This window comes from Martes martes, assembly GCF_963455335.1.
Source record: "Martes martes genome assembly, chromosome: 3".
Taxonomy (NCBI): domain Eukaryota; kingdom Metazoa; phylum Chordata; class Mammalia; order Carnivora; family Mustelidae; genus Martes; species Martes martes.
The window spans coordinates 175797690-175819078 of NC_137890.1; the positions used below are offsets into that span (position 1 = coordinate 175797690).

The following is a 21389-nucleotide window of genomic DNA, read 5'->3' on the forward strand; positions in this document are numbered from 1 at the left end:
TAAAATTAGAGTTTTTGACATGTGTTTTTCCACAGAGTAACTTTCTCTGTGTCAAAAATGTTATTTCTTCAAAGTGTTATTTCTTTTTTTTTAAGATTTTATTTATTTATTTATTTATTTATTTGACAGACAGAGATCACAAGTAGGCAGAGAGGCAGCAGAGAGAGAGGAAGGGAAGCAGGCTCTCTGTGGAGCAAAGGGCCCGATGCGGGGCTCGATCCCAGGACCCTGGGATCATGACCTGAGCTGAAAGCAGAGGCTTAACCTTCTGAGCCACCCAGGCGCCCCAAAGTATCATTTCTTAAAAGAGTGCTCTGCTATTCCCTCTGACATATTCTTCTAAGTCTCTTTTCCCGATTCTGCAAAGTTAGAGGCTGGAAATGACAAATTCATGCTGCGCAACCTTATGAAAATGACAAGTTATCAATACTGCTAACAGGCAGGGATGTTTTAAGAAACCAAAGATCATCAAACATGTGACTTCAAATATTAAAAGTGAAAAAAATTTTTATCTTAGAATAGATAAAATATAGCAGATAAATCACAGTGTCTGTACTTAGTAAATGTTCAGGAAACAGTAGATATAATAGGACTCCAAAATTTGTGGTTTTGAGGGGAGGAAGGATGATGGCACTACTGAGAGTAATGCATCGGTTAGAAAGAGGATCCAATGTTGCCAGAAAGCAGAAAATTATATTTTGCACAAGTTGAATTGGAAGTGAAGGTAGCTCATCTAGAAATACACTAAATTAATGGCAGTACACATAACCATGTGGCTTTGAACTACCCTAGCCTTCATTTCTTTCTTTTCCAAACCAAAGAATGCATGAATATTTTTCACAGAATTATATTCTTTTTTATTATGCATATTCTCTTTTATGTGGATTCATCTTGATGTTTCATTAAACTTTAGACTTCTTTTTTTTTTTAAGATTTTATTTGTTTATTTGACAGACAGAGATCACAAGTAGGCAGAGAGGCAGGCAGAGAGAGGGGGGGAAGCAGGCTCCCCACCAAGCAGAGAGCCCGATGTGGGGCTCGATCCCAGGACCCTGGGATCATGACCCCAGCCAAAGGCAGAAGCTTTAACCCACTGAACCACCCAGGCACCCCTAAACTTTAGATTTCTTAAAGGATAAGACTATCTATACCTTATGCCTTCTTTCTACTCCCTCCTCCCACCTGCTGCAGCATTATCTTAGCTATATTACGCTTGCCTAAAGAATATTAAGGAGACTTTTTTTCTTTCTTTTTAAGATTTTAAGACTTTATTTATTTATTCGTCAGAGGGAGACAGAGAGAGAACACAAGCCCGGGGAAAGGCAAGCAGAAGGGGAAGCAGCTGAGCAAGGAGCCCAATGCAGAACTCAATCCCAGGACCCTGGGATCATGACCCAAGCCAAGGACAGATGCTTAACCGACTGAGTGACCCAAGCATCCCGGATATTAAGGAGATTTAATAATTGAGAACAAGATGACACTTTAATTAATGTAGGAGGAATAATGATAACACTTATTGAATGTTACACACTAGCCATTGAAGTAAAGCACTATTTACTACACACTAACCATTGGGATAGAGCACTACTGATCACACACAAGTCATTGAGAAAACGCCACTGATTACCCACTTGCCACAAAGATAAAACACAGTTATACATGCTCTTGTCTCAGCACTCCCACCCGGGATAAATGCCTAAAGTTATTTTCCATATTTGACAGAAAACCGGAGACTACTTAAAGTTTTATATTCAGGAATAGGAACTTGTTTTGAAAGCAAGTAGTGTCATTCTAGAACACGTCTTATCCTTCATACTACACTACAGCCAGGAAATGACACCTCCTTTCTTCCCACAATCACAATAAACTCACCTCTCGATGTCTTGCATCTTGATTAGGTGATTCACAGGTTTGACTTTGACTGTTGATAGGAGAGCTTCTCTTAGCTGCCAAGATGGGGGAAATACCATCACAAATTTTATAAGATTATGAAAAATAAGCTCATTTTATTTCACCAGTGCATTTCTTTAAAAAAAATCATTTTCACATATCATTACCAGCTTGAAAAAGACATTTAATAGACTACTTTGTAAGAAGAATCAAATAACCAATTAAAAACCCTTCACATTTCTAGGTTATAACAATATAGATTTGTTCATCTATTCAGGCTGACTTGGGTTATGGTGCTAAAAAGTTGACAATACTAAAAATAATAATAGTTAACATCTATATAGAACTAAGTATCTGTCACATCTTTTTAAAAACATTTTATGTATACAGTATTCCTCTCTTATCTGTGGGGATCTCTTCCAAGTGGATGCCTCAAACTGTGGCTACTACTGAACCCTACCTATACCGTTTTTTCCTACACATACTTACCTATGATAAAGTTTAACTTATAAATCACACATAGTAAGAGATTAACAACAATCACTAATAATGAAATTGAATGATTAGAACAATATACCATAATAGAAGTTATGTGAATGTGGTCTCTTTCTCTCTTTCAAAATACTTTATTGTACTGCATTCACCCTTCTTCTTGTGATGATGTGAGATGATAAAATGCCAATGTGGAGAGATGAAGTGAGGTCAAGGACATAGGCGTTGTGACGTAGTATTAATTACTGACCTTCTGATGATTTGTCAGAAGGAGAATTAAACCATCTGCATTTGGACCACGGGGAATTGAAATTGCGGAAAGTGAAACCACAGATAGGGGGGAAGGGCTACTGTCTCAACTCATTTAACCCTTACAATAACCTATCATAACATATGGACTACTATTAGACCCATTTTACAGATAAAGATACTAAGGCACAGGGAGTTTAACTTGCCCAAGATCATTTGACTCTCACTTGAAGGTTCAAGCCCAGGCTTTCTGGCTCCAGGGTCTGTGCATTTACGAGCACACTAAGCTCACATCAAGCTTCCCCTATGGCAAGATTTAAATCAATTATGTCTTTTCCTGAGGACTGGGAACAGTGGGGAGTAAAGCTGGCTGTGCCACATGAGAACTGTGAGCAAACTGATGCTGAGAAAGGGATTTACTGAGGTCACAAAACAATAGACCCAGCGAGTGTCACCTACATGCCACTGCTTTCTCTTCTGGCCATGAGTCTGAGCTGAGTTTAATTTCACTTCAGAAGCTGGACACTGTTTCACTTCCACAGGTATCAGGTAGATGGGAAAGAACCCACTGTGAATATCATCCAGAAACAAGGGATGGTAACGTGAACAGCCCCAGTGATTCATGAGGGACACGATTTCTTAATAATTTTAATGCATCTGTTAAATGATAGTTTATGTATTAATGAGAGAGAGATGGAGAGAGAGACCTAAATGTGAAGTGACCTCTTTATTCAAAAGGAAAGTGATGACTTAAAAATATGAAAAAAAATTTCTTAGTCAACATAAAGATGTCTTTTTCAGTAATAGTTTTGTTTTACTGTAACATATTTTATTTTCTTCTTATTTCTATTGTTTTCAATTTTTTAACCTTGCACATCCATCTTCACTTTCAGATGGTTTTAATTCGATGAAATTAACCTCATTCCCTCCATGGAATCGGAAGTAGATCACTTCTGGCTATGACATTTTTATACAGTTAGTCCCTTGCTATTCGAATCTTATGACAGACTGTTACTCTTGAATTTACAACTTATTTCACTAGTTAATGTATTGTACACATTAAATCTGGAATTAGTCTACTTTTACATATGAAAAACTTCCATCTTTTGTTTGAATTACAATAGTAAGCATGATTTGTCACTATAAGGATCTTATCACGTATATAAATAATATGGCACTCTTTTTTATAGAAAACAATTTAGCATATTATGTACCTTGCAAAGTTATGTTAAATTATAGGGGTAAAATACATAAGAACTTCTTCATGGTTTCCTTTACCTTATGAAGCTCTTCACATGCATAATCTTCTACTGTTTACAGAAAAATCTTGGGAACTAAACAAATGATAGAGATATATTTATCTCATGCATCTATAGATGTACCACATAATTTATCTCTTTCTAGATGTTATTATCAACGCTAAAAGTTTGGTTGGAAATAGAAAGACGGAAGTTATTAAGCTATAAAATGGGTACCTTATGTGGATTCTTACTTATTCCACACTATGAGGCCATATAAAGTGGTATTTATTTTCTCCATTTTAAAGAAATAGGAATACTCAGGTTAGGTAATACCTCATGTTAGGTATCTAGTAAGAGATAGATCTGGAATGAAGCATCTGCCTTCCAGGTACTTTTCAAGCTATCATATGTTAGTCTTTCTACAACTCACCAATAAGATTATTTTATTAGACATTTCCTGTAGTGAAACACTTTGATAGCAAATCAACATCAAGACAAGATTATTAAGGAGCTGTTACTTTGTCTACTACAATGATGATTATAATGATACAATTATAACTACAGCTTATTCACTTACTATGTACCTGGCATTCTTCTAAACAATTTTATATAAATTAATTCATTTATTCTTCATAATAACCCATAAGTACTAGTAATATCATATTTTAACTCCTGTTTTACATATGAGGAAACTGAAGTGCGGGAAGTTAAAATAACTTCTCCAAAGCCACACAACTCAATGGCATGTGCCCCTGGTTTAGTTTCTCATCATGTGAGTGAGTCCTGTGCCTGGGACACTAACATTCTCCTTGGAGTAATTTTCTTCCTCTTGGTTTCTTAAGGGCAAATCATTCCATCACCTTTACTCTTGCATGTGAGGGAGTCTGCTACCCCTGTTTCACTGAATGTCCAAGTTACGAACCTGTAATGATGTTCCTGATGGGCTTCACCAGTGCTGTGAAGCCAGAGACTTCGGGCTGTCTGTGCTCCCACATGGGCTGCCATATAACAAGCCCACTGGCCAGTCGGAAGGTAAGGTCAGATTCCTAAGGGAAGAGAAGATTTATATCTAATTACTGGCTTGTAACTCTTTGAAAGGCCCAGTCATTGCAGTGATTAGTATCATTCATAAGATTATTGTCAAAGTAGGTTGATCTTCTAGACCCTCCTTCATCACTCAGATGAGTGTTTCTGGGGTAAACCAGTAGCCCTAAGTTATCATCACAATTACTATGGAAACCACGGTGGTCTGCTTTTGGCAAAATTAATAATTAAAATGGAGCTTTGGACAAAGCATGAAATGCAAATTATTGTTTTCTGTTAGCAGTGATCAAGGCCTGTTTATTTCAAGAGTCTTGGCAGATCTCTTGTGGTTATCATTATTATTCCTCTTAATTATTTAATTGTCCTTCTTTCTTCCTCTTAAATCAATATCCTCAGATACTGGCTATTTTGACTTTCTGTTCTCCAGGCCATCTTTTGTCTTTGCTTCATGGAATCAGGAACAAATATTTAGACCTTCCTAGTATATTGTTTTGTAATGTTACCTTCTCAAAAATCTTAAATTTCTTGAGGGTCTATCAGGCATTCTCCCCCTTCCACAGCACCTGGCATCATCATAACATTTAACACAGCATTAGAAATTGGGTACACAATAGGAGCTCAACAAGCACTTGCTGAATTACACTGACCTTACAACCCATACTTACTCAGTTTATCTACAATTTAAAGTGTCTTCCAGGGAGAACATTCTCTGCTTCATCATGACATAATTTTGAGAGGTTGAGACGTTTAAAATGCAATCTCATATTTTTTAAGTACAAATATTTGACAATCTGAGATTAAATTTTAAACAACTCAGCCACGAACTAGAATTAAAATTAAAAAGAAAAAAGAAATAAAATAAAGAAATTAAACATCTTGGCCTCTCAAAAAGAAAGAGATGGAAGCAGAGAATATGATTACAGATTATTGAATACAACCGACACCCAGGAATTCACTTGGGGCAGGGATTTGCAACCCTAGCTTACATATTATAATCACCTAAGGAGCTGTTAAAACCTAGGAGGCCCAGGTCTCAACTCCTTCCCTTGCCCAGAACAATTAAATTAGAATCGCTCTGAAGTTCTCTGCTGACTTTCACGTGTAGCCATGGTTGAAAACCACTGATCTATGGGGCACTTGGGTGGCTCAGTGGGTTAAAGCCTCTACTTTCAGCTCAGGTCATGATCCCAGAGTCCTGGCTTCAAGCCCCACATAGGGCTCTCTGCTCAGGAGGGAGCCTGCTTTCCCCCCCACCCCTGCCTGCCTCTCTGCCTACTTGTGATCTCTGTCAAATCAATAAATAAAATCTTAAAAAAGAAAAGAAAACAACTGATCTAGAAGAATAAGAAGTAGGAATAAATTGGGAAAAATGAAAAGTGATCCTGCAAATGGTGAATCATTGTGACTCAGTGTCAAGGAAACTTCAGCTGGAAAGCCCGGTGAAGTCCACACATTGATACAGAGAAGCTTCATCTGTAAGCTATGGACTGGGATGCTGGGGCTACAATAGGGTCCATGATGGGAAAGCATCTAGGACTCCCTGTGAAGGTATCAGGAAAGTACATAAAGCACTTGGTCAAGTTCTGTCAACATTCATTCTACAAATATTTGTACACCACCTACTGCATACCTGGTACTACTCTACCCTGGGCTAGAATAGTGAACAAAGCATACAGAAATCCCTGTTTTTCCAGGTGCAAAAGGAGGAGTAAAGAAGGCAATGGGTTGTGTCTGCAAGGTGTTGAAATTTTAGATAGGATGGCCAGGGGAAATCCTTGTTGTGAAAGTGGCTTTTGAGTAAAAAGATCTAAATGAAATGAAGGAGCTGCCATGTAGATATTTTCAGAAAAAAACTTTCCACGAGAAGGGAACAGCAAGTGCAAAGGTCCTAAATATGCCTGGTCTATCAAGAATAAGCCAGGAGACTGTGTATCTGGAGTCAAGTAAATAGTAGAAGAGTAGAAGGAAAAAGTAAGGTCAGAGAAGTTATTGAGTTCCAAATAATATAGCGCCTGATAGGTCATAGTAAGGGCTTCAGCAATTACTGAGTAAGACGGGGAACCACGAGGGTTCTGAGTAGTGGCGTGACATTACTGGATGTATGTTTGATAGGATTACTGAGGCTATTAAGAATAGTTCGAGAAAGGGCAAAAGTTGAAAGAGAGACAGTTTAGGAAGCTATTATTATCATTAAGGTGGAAGATAATTACAAGAGAGAGTTTGTAGAGGGCGAAATGAGCAGTGGTAGATTCTGGATGCATTTTGAACACACAGTCCAAAGACTGGAAGTGGAAGGTGTGAGAAAGAGGTGTCAAAGGTTTTTGGCTTTGACAAAGATAGGCAAGATGAAGGAGGAGCAGGTGTGGGGATATCAGGAGTCTAGTTACGGACATGTTAAGTTTGAGATGCTTGTTAGACATTCAACTAAAGATACTGAGTAAAGAGCTTGACAGGCAGATTTAAAGATAAGGGAACATAATATTATGTATGGTGTTAGATCCAGCAAGCAGGGGATTAACAGAAAGCAAAGTTTATCAGATTTGTCTCCAGAATTTCAGGAAGCCAAATTTCAATTGACCTGGTTTTGATAGTTTCATAGCTTCTGAGCTCAGTCCTTTTCCATGGTCCTCATAAGTAATCTTGGGACAAAATAAAACCCAGTGGACATTGCATCCAAAGGTAAGCTCTCTTATGCTGAAACCCCGGCCTTTAACACTGGCTCTACCGATGTTAGCACTCACTGAGAGTTATTATTTTGCTTTCTTTGATATATTTCCAAATAGATTGTATATTTATTGGAGACAAATTGAGATCTTCTGTGCATTTCTCCTTGAGCATCAATACAGATCTCTTGATTAACTGAAGATAGTTTACATTTCACAAGTAACACAAACTAAATCAAATCATTCTTTAGACTTGAACACTTGCAGAATGTTATGTTACTATGTTCCTTTGTAAGTCCTTTTAAGTTGGTTGAATGCATAAGCTCTGGGACCCCAATTTCTCTTCTGGAGTCCCCTTTCGTGGGTCATGTAATTCTTTGTATGCAGTCATGGCCAAAAAGTTGATAGCTGGAAGAGACACTATCATTCAAGCAGCTGTGGGGCAGGGGGTCTAGTAAGGTCCTTAGAAAAACCAGAAGACACAGACACTAGTAGAATCAATAGCTCCACATCTCAGTTACATTTCTTGCTTTTACCGAAAGCCTGTTTTCTGGATGGCATGAAATTCTAAATATGTGTACGAGTAGTTTAGAGAAATCAAGTTTAAAAATTAATATTATTTTAAATTTTAAAGTTGTTTACTTCAAACATATGGATTTTATAAAAATCTCATTGAGGCTTGGATTTTTATTCCTTGCTATTTTGCTAACACTCTGAGTAGTGCCTCTCATAGACTAGGCACTCAATAAATATTTATTAAAGAAATAAGTACATATGCAAATAAGTGCACTAAATTCCTTAGTTATAATAAATACCCAGAATTTTTCACCAAATTAAATTTAGTTGAAAATAATCTATTTGACAGAATTTTTAAATTTATTTCATGTGACATATTTGAGACAGTTATAAATTAAATTCAGAGAATCAATGTACAGAAACCTGTTGCATTTCTATACATAGATAATGAAGCAGCAGAAAGAGAAATTAAGAAAACAATCCCATTTATAATCGCACCCAAAATAATCAAGTGCCTAGGAATGAACTTTACCAAAGAAGCAAAAAAACCAGTACTCTGGAAACTCTAAAACACTGATGAAAGAAATTGAAGAAGACACAAAGAAATGGAAAGATATTCCATGCTCATGGATTGTTAAAATGCCTTTACTATACAAAGAAATCTACAGACTTAATACAATACCTATGATAATAGCAACAGCATTTTTCACAGAACTGGAACAAACAATCCTAAAGTCTGTATGGACCACAGACGACCCTGAGGAGCCAAAGGAATCATGAAGAAGAAAAACAAAACTGGAGATATCACAATCCCAGATTTCAAGTTATACTACAAAGCTATTGTAATCGAAACAGTATGGTACTGGCACAAAGACACATAGATAAATGGAATAGTATGGAAAACCCAGAATTAAACCCACAATTACCTGGTCAATTAATCTTCAACAAAGGAGGAAAGACTACGCAATGGGAAAAAGACAGTCTCTTCACCAAATGGTGCTGGGAAAACTGGACAACAACATGCTGAAGAATGATAGTGGATCACTTTCTTACACTAAAGTAAACTCAAAATGGATTAAGGACCAAAATGAATTAAGGATCTGAGACCACAAAAATCCTAAAAGAGAACACAGGCAGTAATGTCTCTGGCATCAGCCATAACAACATTTTTCTAGATGTGTCTCCTGAGGCAAGGGAAATAAAAGCAAAATTAAACTATCAGGACTACATCAAAATAAAAAGTTTCTACACAGTGAAGGAAACAACCAACAAAATTAAAAGACAACCTACTGAATGGGAGAAAATATTTGCAAATGATGTATTGGATAAAGGATTAGTATCCAAAACATATAAAGAACTTATAAAACTCAACACCCCAAAAATAAGAAATCCAATTAAAGGACAGGCAGAAGACATGAAGAGACATATCTCCAAAGATGACGTACAAATGGCCAACAAATATGTGAAAAGATGCTCAACCTCACACACCACCAGGGAAATGTAAATCAAAACCACAATGAGATATCACCTCACACCTGTCAGAACGGCTAAAATCAAAAACACAAGAAAAAAAACAAGTGTTGGTGAGGATGTGAAGAAAAAGGAACCCTCTCACACTGTAGGTAGGAATGTAAACTTGTACGATCACTGTGAAAAACAGTATGAAAGTTCCTCAAAACATTAAAACTAGAACTATTCTATGATCCAGTAATCACACTACTGGGTATTTACCCAATCAGTCAATCAATCAATCAATCAATAATTCAAAGGGATACACGTGTCTCTATATTTTTTGCAGTATTATTTACAATAGCCAGATTATGGAAGTAGCCCAAGTATCCATCAATGGATGAGGGAATAAAGAAGATGTGGTATAGAGACATGATGGACTATTATTCAGCCAAAAAAAGAGTGGAATCTTGCTGTTTGCAATGACATGGTTGGAGCTGGAGAATACGGTTCTAAGTGAAATAAGTCAGAAAAAGACAAATATATGATTTCACTCATGTGGAATTTAAGAAAAAAAAATAAATGAACAAAGACAAAGAGAGAGGGTGAGACAAACTAAGAAACACTTTTAACTCTAGAGAACAAATGGATGATTACCAGAGGGGTGGGGGTGGGGCTTAGGGGATGATGAAATAGGTGATAGGGATGAAGGGGTGCACTTGCTGTGATGAGTACTAGGTGATGTATGGAATTGTTGAATCCCTCTACTGCACACCTGAAATCAATATAACACTGTATGTTAACCATACTGAAATTAAAATAAGAACTTAATTAAAAGAGAAAAACATGCATTGAACTATATACTGTCTTACAAAAAGATGAGTCATTTATATTAATTTGCTAATTAATGAGTTAATTCATTCAACAAATATTAAGCCTGTAACATTGTCTGTGTAAGTGCTGATAGGCAACTCGAGGGAGTGGTGTCAAGAAAAGGAATGCCAAGTGGGACAGCACACAGGGGTTGGAGATGATAACTTTGTAGAAAGACCAGTCTGAATGGTTATGTGGTTTTCCCCCAGGAGCAAGCAGGTATCTGGGGCAGGGGTAGAAAAAATGGATTTTGGTCATGACTTGGGGTTAGCATTTTGAAGGGCAAATGCAAAGGAAGGATAGGGGAAAAGGACATTAACGGTGCTGGTGAGGAACAGTTCACATGTGTATGGTATGGATAGAAAAGTGGAGACAGACAGAGTCTGATAAGCAGCAGGTCAATGAAAGACTGAAGGCAGTGATTCTCAATCAGGGGCAATTCTCACCCCCTTCCCACCCACTGGGGACACCTAGCAATGTCTGGAGTCATTTGTGTCATCACAGCTCAGAGGGAGGAGGTGCTCCTTGTATCTGGTGAGTAGGGGCCAGAAAAGCTATTGATACCCTACAAGGCACAAGGCAATGTCCCACAAGAAAGAATCATCTGGCCCAAAATACCAACAGTGCCAAGGCTGAGAAACCCTGGTCTAGGGGTTGTGTATTCCCTATCTACATTTAAAAAAGCAAACACCTTGCTCAGAAGGAAAAAGGCTTTTGGAGAAATTTATTGACTCATTAATATTTTTTATTCCCTATAGCATCTGGAACAATATTTCCTTCATAGAGATAATAAAATGATGAAATAATAATATGCTAGTAATAACAACTAATAATAACAGTTTATTAGGATTTAATCACTGTACCATGTTTTATATGCATTGTCTTATTCCCTTATAAATTCTCCAATTACTCCCTCATAAATCTTCCAGGTTATAAGTAAAACTTGAGGGTCTTGAGCCAGAAACTGTCTGTTTAGTCTCCGCTGGAAGAGAATCTGGCTCCCTTTCTACTAATAATACAAAATACTAATAACGAAAAAATGCCATCACTAAAAGCAACTCACATTTGTTAAGGCTCTTTTATGTATAATGTTGAGCATTATCATGTTTCATCACAATATCTCATAAAACTATTCATATGTCCAACTAATACTTGAGGGAAACTGAGGCTTCAGTTTCTAAGCCTCATAGTCACATAGTAGGAAGAAGCAAACGTGTGATTCAAATGCAAGCCTGTTTCCAAAACTTGGACTTTCAGTCATGTCTTCAAATAAAATTACAGCCGTTCCAGTCACTTCTGCACTTCCACATTTTTTAATCCAGAGGATATCTGTCCACAGGTAGAAATCTTTATGGGCTCATTATTTAAAGAAGCCTTCTTTCCTGTCCTCTCCATTTTAAGGACAATGTACCTACCTATAATCATTACTCGTAGCACGTGGATTATTCAGTGAGTCACATATTAAATATTTATTGAGTACACTAGACACTGGAAATATAGTGTGACCTTGACAGGCAATGTCCTTTTGCTCAAGAACTCTGTTCTAGGGGGATAAGGGGCAATAAATATGCAAACAGCCACAGAAAATAATTTTGGATACTTGTAAGTGCAAAAAGGGAAAAAAGAAAAAAGGATAGTCATGTGTTAGTGACACAAAACTAGTCAGGAAAATTCTTTCTGAGGTGGTAACATTTAAGTTGTGAGTAAACTGATAAGACAGATATGGCCATATGAAAATTTAGAGGAGGAGGCAGAGGTCGTTGTTTCAAACAGAAAGAAAAACAAGTGTATTACTTGAAAGCAAGAATGAGTTTGCGGGTGAGCCCCACTGAACTTGGAGGTTAGTGAAGGAGAGAAAGGCTATTGACATGGCAGGAAATGGGGCCAAGAAGATGGGCAGGAGCCTGGACCCGCTAGTCCCATAAACCAGGGGATGGTCTAAATTAATGTTTTTTAGTGAGCGTAACCATCATAAAAGACTTTTTAAAACGGAAAGTCAAATATTTTAAAGCAACTATTTAATTTGATTTCACAACATTTGAAATTTTTAGTATGTTTCATGAGCAATGTTACCAGTGCATGCAAAGCATTTTGGAAATTTACAGGTAATTTCAATTCTATTCCTGGCAGCAATGGGACAGTGTCAAGCGAAAGTGAACTTTAACTAAAACTAAAAGGAATGAAAAGATTCACTTCATTCTCCTAATAGTGATTATTAATGGTCTTACAGCCACCTACATATATGTATGTATACACACACTCACATACATCCATATATACATATAACTCGAATCATTTATTAGGATCTTATTATTCTATTAAAGAACACTTGAGTATAACAATTTCTTCTTATCTCTTAACTTAGCACTCAGAGGGTATACCATAATTTTCATTTACAGAAATAACAAATACATCTTGATTTCTCTCCACGTGTGGGAACTATATTGTATCCTCACACATATTCACCCTGTGTCAGAAGTATCACAGCTGTATGAAATGGAGGATCCGAGAAGTTAAGTAATATCACCATGATCACACAGCTAGAAAGTGGTGTGTTTTCACATAATTTCAAATCATATTGTCTCTTTCAGACCCAAAGGATACTTGTCTATAGTTACATTTTAGTACAATTGATTTCCATATCATCCTATGTTTTGTATTTTATGCTTTAAGAAATATTTTGGAAAGCAATTCTTAGCTTGTACCACACTGTCTAGAAGTCGATGGCATAGAAGACATTTAGAACTTCTGCTCTAGACCTGCATTAGAACTGACAGCTTACAAGGTACTGTAGAAATACAAAGGAGATAACGACTTAGTCTACATGGGGAGTTTCAGAGGAACAGTTTCATGGAAATGATGACATTGAAGTTGAGGTTTGAAGAATCGTCAGACGAACAGAAGAATGAAAGAGGGCAGAGCGAATGGCAAGGGTATATTCAGGGAACGGCTCCCAGAGCTGGATCATGAAGAAGCCAGTAGGGACTGGCAAATGATACATTAAAAGCTCCTTGACCTTATGTGCCATGTTTAATACGTTGGACATGATCTTGAGGCAGAAGGAGAACCTTTGAAGACTTTAAAGTAGATAATGATATGCAAGGAACTGTGTTTTGAAATCATAATCAATGGTTTGATAATAGAAACAAATCTCTCCATGGAAACACCATTTGAAGCCCACCTCACCTCTATCCCCCCTCAGCCTAACACTAGCCCTCTCCTTACCTTGATCCTGTGTACCAGAGGAGCAAAGAGAAACACAAAGAGCTCCACAGTGGCCATGGAGTTCTGGAAGATCTTCCTTCGGTTGTTCTCTTCTTCATCGTTGGAGCTGCTTTGACAAGGCTGTCCTGGCGAACCCTGGTTTTCTACCTGGTGGATGAATGCACTGCTGCTGCCTCCCCAGCTGGAGCCACGGTCTGTGCCCCCAAACCGTTCACTGTTGCAGTCCTGGGGGGCCTCTAGAAGCATCCAGTGAAGGGTGTGAAGGAGCTTTGTCTCAGCAACACCCAGTTTATCTTGGTGGCCTGCATGGGGACAATCACATAGCCAAGTTAAGACAAACTCTGCTACCAGAACAATGGAGATCAACTTTGGGTATGGAAAGAACATTCTTGCTTTGCTCTGCAGCTTGATTTCCTGGGAGACACTAGCATTTCTCTATACTTCTTACATCCATGGCTGGAAGGGCTCATCCTTTTTCTTTTTTTTTAAGATTTGTTTATTTATTTGTTTGTTTATTTGAGAGAGAATAAGAGCAAGAGCTCACAGAGGGAGAGGGAGAAGCAAACTCTCCACTGACCAAGGAGCCAGATTCAAAGCTCAATCCTAGGACCCTGGGATCATGACCTGAGCCAAAGGCAGACGCTTAACTGACTGAGTTACGCAGGAGCCCCTGGAAGGGCTCAGGGCTCATTCTTGTTTTAGGGCTTCCTAACTGTTTACAGTCTCTGCGGAATAACATAGTGTCATAGGAGGAGAAACTGCACACATCCCCTCTCTTCAGGCAGATACCCATATATATCTCCAAATGGGCAGTGTGATGGTTAAGAATCCAGGCTCTGAAGATAGCAACTACTTTACTTTAGACAGGGTGACCAAGAAACCCCTCTCTAAAGGTAACTTTTGTGCAGAGACCCAAAAAAGGGCAAAGAACTGGATGGAAAACAGCATATGCGCGAACGTGGGGTGGACGTTAGGATGTGTTACTACGTGAGAAAAGCAGTTTCAAGAGAAACTTAAAAAAAGGAAGAGTGTCTATGCACATGCATACACATACATAGAGTACTACAAAGTGCAAGAGGTCGCTTTAGGATTTGAGAGGCCCAAAGAGAAGTCAGATTGGAACTCATCTCAGAGAGGTGATAGGCTTCAGCTTCCCTGTAACGTTTTAATGTTTAAAAGGAAAATATATTCACGTATTACTTGTAAAATTCAAGATTTAAGAATGAGAGGGCCAGTTCCTTCATTGGTAAGATGGAGATCATAGTGGTACCCACGTGAGGGGGCATTTATGAGAACTGAATGAAATCACGTTTTCAATGCCTGGAAAAAGAGTAAGTACCCAGTAAATGTCGTCAGCATGAGTGTTGGCAATTACATGCCATGGAGAAGGAATGAGGAAGAAGAACCAACCTAACTTGTTCCTGTTTGAAAGCAGGGTTGCAGTGCAATGCAGGACGTGAGGCAAAGCAGCTTGTACCAGCTCCCATCTGGAAATGCTCTGGATGGCTTCAGAGAGGGCTGGAGAAAGGCCATGCAGCTTGTTCTCTACCAACACACGTTCAAAGGACTGCGGATGCCGAAAAAGAAGAAAAAAAATGTGTAAAATAAGGAATTGGAAATTCTGTCTGACGAGAAACTGGAGATCAAAGTACTACACCAAGATGCAAAATCACTGCATCAAGTTTTTTGAAGTGCACTCACATTGCATTTCATGTTGATGTACAATGGGTCATGATCATTTCTTTTTAACCATTTTTAGGTTTTTGGTTTAAAATATAGGACTTGAATTATTAAGTGATTTTTATTTTCACCAAAATTAGCATCATCTAAAAAAAGAGCACAGCACCACATTTAACTCATGTAATATGTTATAAAATGCTGCTGTGGCATCCAAAGGTTGCTGTCACATTTGCAGAACACAATGAAATGTCTTTTGTGAAAGGGTCTTGAGGACAGAATTTGTTTTGATGTGGTTCAACAAGTGTTAAATAAGATACAACTCTTTCAAGAAATCTGATTTGGGGGTCTCTGAATTATTCCATGTCCTAAGCAATAATCTGGCACAAGACCTTTCCTTGCCTAATGCCTGTAACCATAAAGATACTTCATACAGCTTTGAATAAAAGACGGAAGGAAGGGCAAGGAGAATGATGGGAAATAAGCCATAGCTTTGCTGGTTTATTCAATCTTTCTTGGCCAGGGATACTTTCAGAAAGTGAAACATTATAGAACAAATTTGACCTACTCCCAGTTTTTGTTGTTGTTGTTATTTGAATGGTGGGGGGGGGGAAGGATATTGCTATAAGGGGTTAGGGAAAGTATAGCTTCCAAATATTAAAATAAATTTAATAAATATTTGACCTGCATGAATTGAACCTGATTGCTACCTGATGCCCCATGTAATCAGGAAAACTGTGGAAATATGCTATAGAGTGATCATAATACAGGTTCTGAGTATTCAAGCTGTATTATTGGTACTATGAGGATACCAGAGAAAAAGACATGGCTTAATAGAGAGATTCTCCGAAGAAAATGAGTTACTTTTTGACTAAAAAAAGGAAAATAAGAAATCCATCTTCATAATGAAAAGCATGGTGAGGTTTTGGTAAGGAGTGTAAAAAGATAATGGTTTTTTGTTTTTGTTTTTGTTTTTCCTAAACTGAATAAAAATATCCAAATGATTTTAAATTCTTCAGCCCTCAGGCATCTAAGTATTCATTAAGTAAATGGTGAGTATGTTGGGCATTAAAAGATTATAAAGAATTTACAGTCTTGTTGAATACATTTTAGAGGATGAGTTGTATATTTTATAATAGGGTGCTCTGGGTACTTAATGTCATTTCCTTCTTAAATGTCACTAATATAGCTCTTATTATTTTTTAAACCCTAAAAACTGCTTTCTACATTTTTATTTCTCTGTGACTTAGTTGTTTGATATTGTATGACTACATTAAAAATGCCAAATCTTTGCCAAGGACAGGGAAAATTCAGGATTATTTTAAGTTAGTATAATTGTAAGCATGATTTATGGAAGGCTCAGTAATTTCTTAAGTGTCAAATTACTCTAATTTGAGCTAAGTACAACAACAGATTCCATTAAAAGGTCCTTATTAAAAGATTATATTTTAAAAATATCTCTGTGGCAACTTTGAAGGGCATGAGATACAACAAAACAAATTCCTACTTGAATGTGTGTACCTGCATGCACGTTTAAGACTCTCTAGTTGGCTTTCATCATTTTTAAGGGCCCTAACACATTTCAGAACTCCTCACTATGTAGTCATCTGTGTAGTCATTTGCAAATTTTCATGGCAATGTCTAAATGGATAGGTTTCCACTTTTAGGTTATGATATATGAAATGTGAAGATCCTTATTTGAGCTCCAAATTCTAATGAAATTTATGAAAAGTTCATCCCATTTTTGCTTCACGATTTCATGTTTTTTGTTTTTGATTTGTGATTTGGACCTTTGTAAGGATATATGATTCCCTTAGACTCTCAGGACAAGTGCACTCTATAAGGTATACATATTAATAGCATTATTCTCATAATTATTTTATATCATCTATTTCAGACTTGCACAAAACATGCAAGACATCAAGTTCAGAACCGTATATGACTTTGAGTTGTTCATAGGCCCTCATCTCATTAACTTCCACCATAACAGTCTCAATTTTGTTGAGGAAGGAATTGATTTCTTATATTTGTCCTGCAAGGCCCTTCACCACCTGGTTCTCTGTAATCTCTCCACCCTTTCTTCTACTGCTCTACTCCCATACACTCGGGGATAAGGTGCTTTAGACTTGCTGTTCCCCTTTACTCTTCCCTTACCTAGTCCACCCTCCCTATTTTCAGTTTTCTCTAACAGTCACATTAGCAGGTAAGCCTTACCGATCCACTGCTCTTAACATGGAATCCACTCCCGCCCCCAATCCCCAGCTGCCAGTGCCCCCAGTCTCCTTTCTTTCTTCATTTTCTCCATAGTGCTTATCATTATCTGGCTTATTATGTATTTTACTTATTTATGAGTGGCTTGACTTCCTCCCACTAGAATGCAAACTCTGTATTTTGATTATTGCTTCATCCCATCATTTAGAACCCTGCCTAACACACAGAAGGTGCTCAATAATATTTGCTAAATGAATTGATCTATAGTTAGTTTAATTTAATGCCTTTCTTCGGGTTGAAATGACCACACAGAATATGGAAACAATCATTAAATGTTGAATATCACGTACCACACATGAGGCTTCATATTGTTTTCCCAGTTTAGGCCTCAAAAATGCACTGAAAAATTAATAGAGATAGTGGTTATAAGTAAAATTATTAGCATCTTTATGAAATATTTTTTCAACGGATCAGATACAGTGCTACATAACTCAAATTTCATGCCTCCCTATAGCTTGTTAATGAGCAGGTGTTGAACAGCTGACGACATTTGCTTTTACATGTGTAATTACATATATGAAAGAGATGTAGATCTCCACATTTTCTGTATCCACTCTTATTCTGAAGACTTTTTCCTAATCAGATTCCAAATTGCCAATGGTCAGGAGTGGTGTATTGCTCATGTGTATAATTATATCAAAAACTAAAAATGAACAGTTTGTGGGGTGTGATTTCCAGAACCTAATTTTTTATCTGATAAATTTACAAAATAATAACAATAACAATAATAATAATAATGGAAATCTTGTTTCTTGTTTATTTGACTAGGTTTCAGAGATCCTTCCAGGAAAAAAAAATGCTTATCAAAAATCATCTTCCTCAGGGTCTTGAACCAGGAAGACTATATTGGCTGAATCCGAGCAAAAATGGTTAACAAGTGGGCATAGCCGATATTCGCCAAACAGGAGCTGGAAAAACAACAGGTCACCGGCCTGGAATTACAGCAGGAGATGGAGCGGAAATTGGACGCAAGAGCACAACCAGTCATAATTATCTTCCCTAGTTCCCCGCCCCCTCTTCCTAGGTTTTCTGCCCTCCCACCCCCTAAATAATGTATATATTTATTCAACTGCCAATCTGCTTGTCGACAAACTTCACGGAAATATTTTTTTTAAATGCGTGTTTTTAAGCAGGTGCAGAGGGCTTGCTTTCCAGCCCCAGAGAGGGAGCTGCAGGCTGTGGCGCGGCCTCAGCAGCAGTGGCGGCAGCGGCAGCGGCGGTGACCCAGGCGGCCCCAGGAGCGTCCCCAGCCCAGGGTGGCCCGCGGCATGCCCTCTGCGCCCCTCACCTGGTTTGCCGCCACAGGAAGGTCTGGATGGGCAGGGGGATGCCGCGGCCGCTGTCTTGCTCCTGGCCCTCGGAGCTCTTCCTCTTCACCATGATGGTGGCTCCTGGGAGTCCTACTGCAGGACCCAGCTCTGGCTCCTCGCTAGCCGCCACCGCCTCCTCCTCCTCCCGCTGCTCTCCCCAACTCTCATCCCCTCCTTCCCCGAGGCTGAGCCGGCTCTCTCCGCCCTGATCCCCCGTCCCTCTCCCCTTCCCCCGCCCCTCCCCGCCCGTGGAACATGGCTGCGGGAGGAGGGGAGGGCTGGAGGAGCAGCGGAGCGAGGAGGGGGGCGCTCGGAGGAGCTGTCCGCCTCGCCGCCCCCGCGCCCGCTCCTTGCTTTCAGTACCTCCCACTGTGGACAGCAGCCCGCGCGGGCGGGCCGGGCAGCAGAGCAGAGCTGGCGACAGGGTGAGCTGCAGCGGGATGGTCAAAAAGGTCCACACTCCGCATTGCACGCTGATCCCCTCCTGCCTCTTCCACCCCCAAGGATTCGGCTTCCTTCCCTGCGAGCTGCACCCCAGGAGTGTCCCCTGTCCTGCTTCCCAACCTCAGCATCCGAAGTATTGCCACGGTCTGGGGAGGAGGAGCTTGGGGAAACCGCAGAACAGTCACTAACCCTGGCATCATTCGCACGTCTAGCAAGGAGGTCAGGAGTCCACCCTTGGGTTTTAGCAGAAGCAGCACATGAAAATTATTAGAAGTGTAAACAAGGAAGAGAGCAAGCTTGGCAAGACAGAAAGCTTGAAAGTTTTCTAATGTGAGAATTTATTTTAAAATGGTAACCACAAGAATTTTACTTTATTTTGCTAAAGCAGGAATATCCACAAACTAACCAATTGTGGGTATAGTTAATTATAACTTGAGAAAGAACATTTGAATCATGCTTTTAGGAAATGCTGTTTATTATAGTCCCTGAATGTACTTGGGCGATCCTGTTCATCCCATCCATATCTGCCATTTCCCTTCAGTTGTCATCATCACATGTCTGTATAATTTATAGATGGGTTACTATTAGGCTCTTAGGTGTTTCATCTAGCATCAAAACAAGTAGGGATGGGTATGAAGCAGTTGGAGTAGAAACCATTGCTGTGAACCCAACTACCTGAAAACAAACAAATACAGTCACACACCTGTTTGAACAAAGATATTGATGTAATAACACATGGAATAGAGAATGAGACCCCTGGGCCAGATCTCAAAACATAGAAATATCTCTTGTATAATTAACTATTTACTCTTTTACTTCATATAGAGGGAATTATGTGGTGTATATTGGTATTTTCAGTCACGAAATTAAAATATCCATTTAATTTCTTGAAGTAATATATTTTTTAAAGATTTTATTTATTTATTTGACAGAGAGAGATCACAAGTAGGCAGAAAGGCAGGCAGAGAGAGAGGGAGAAGCAGGCTCCCCGCTGAGCAGAGAGCCTGATGTGGGGCTCAATCCCAGGACCCTGGGATCATGACCTGAGCTGAAGGCAGAAGCTTTAACCCACTGAGCCGCCCAGGCGCCCCAAAGTAATATTTTAATAGGAAGTTTGAAACAAGGAAAGACATCTTCTAAATACAATTTATTCAATACATATTTATTGAGTCCATTTTATATGCCAAGAACCATGCTATATAGATGGCTGTTCTTAGGGAACTCACAGCACTGAAAGGAATATAGACATGTACAGAAAAGGGTACCAAGGCAAACATGACAGATTCACTTATAAACAAAGGGACAAGGCAGAAAACATGGGCTGGAATTGGATGGAAAAAAGGTTTTGTATGGCAAGCTACAAAGTTTGGATAAGAAGACTTTAAGTAGAGCAGTAAAAACCTTTGTTTCCATTTAAGGGCAATTGATATGACAGGGATGTAGAGGTCATTTTAAATAAACAAGCATTGTAGATGGGAACCTCAGTCTGAACTTTAGGGAAATATTTCATGAGATGCTGAACCACGGCCATGACAGCAGAACTAGAAATAAAGAGATAAATTTGAATGATATTGCAGAGGTTTAATTAAGTAAGATTCAATAACGAAGTGGGCATGGGGAAAGAAAAATATACAGTGGTTAAGAGCTTAGATCTTGAGCTAGACAGTTTTGTCCCTAGAACTACCTTGTCCTAGATAGAATACCTATCTTGTTCTTGGCCAAGGTCTCCAAATAATCATATCTTCCCCATGGAGTTGTGTGAGAATTAAATGTTAATACTCGCAAAAAAGATATTTAAGAGAGTCCCTAATCTATACTTAGATTTCAATAAAAAAACAAGCAAAGCTCTAGGTTTTCTGATTTGAGCAACTGAGTAAATAATGATCTCATTCGAAGACAGAAGAAGTTGATAGGGAGAATTATGTTCTTATTTTAGGTCTATCTATAGGAGCATTAATGAGTTTTCCTTAAATCTCTATTGGAAATGTTAGTGGATATCATGAAGAGACAGCTAGGAATATGGATGGGTATGAGGTTCAGAAGAG

General features: G+C 38.6%; 1 protein-coding gene across 5 annotated transcripts in view; it reads right to left on the bottom strand.

Annotated features, from left to right (window-relative positions):
* The window catches only part of UNC80 (unc-80 homolog, NALCN channel complex subunit), a gene marked incomplete at both ends in the record, with an annotated part of 220728 nt that extends 201758 nt beyond the window's left edge, over positions 1-18970 (bottom strand). For all 5 annotated transcript variants that reach the window (XM_080799158.1, XM_080799156.1, XM_080799155.1 and 2 more), the window contains 6 exons: positions 1873-1946; positions 4795-4918; positions 13643-13944; positions 15053-15209; positions 17881-17929; positions 18879-18970. In XM_080799158.1, coding sequence (XP_080655284.1) covers positions 1873-1946; positions 4795-4918; positions 13643-13944; positions 15053-15209; positions 17881-17929; positions 18879-18970 — 798 coding nt within the window. The remainder of the gene's footprint in view (positions 1-1872; positions 1947-4794; positions 4919-13642; positions 13945-15052; positions 15210-17880; positions 17930-18878) is intronic.
* Positions 18971-21389: the final 2419 nt, after the last annotated feature.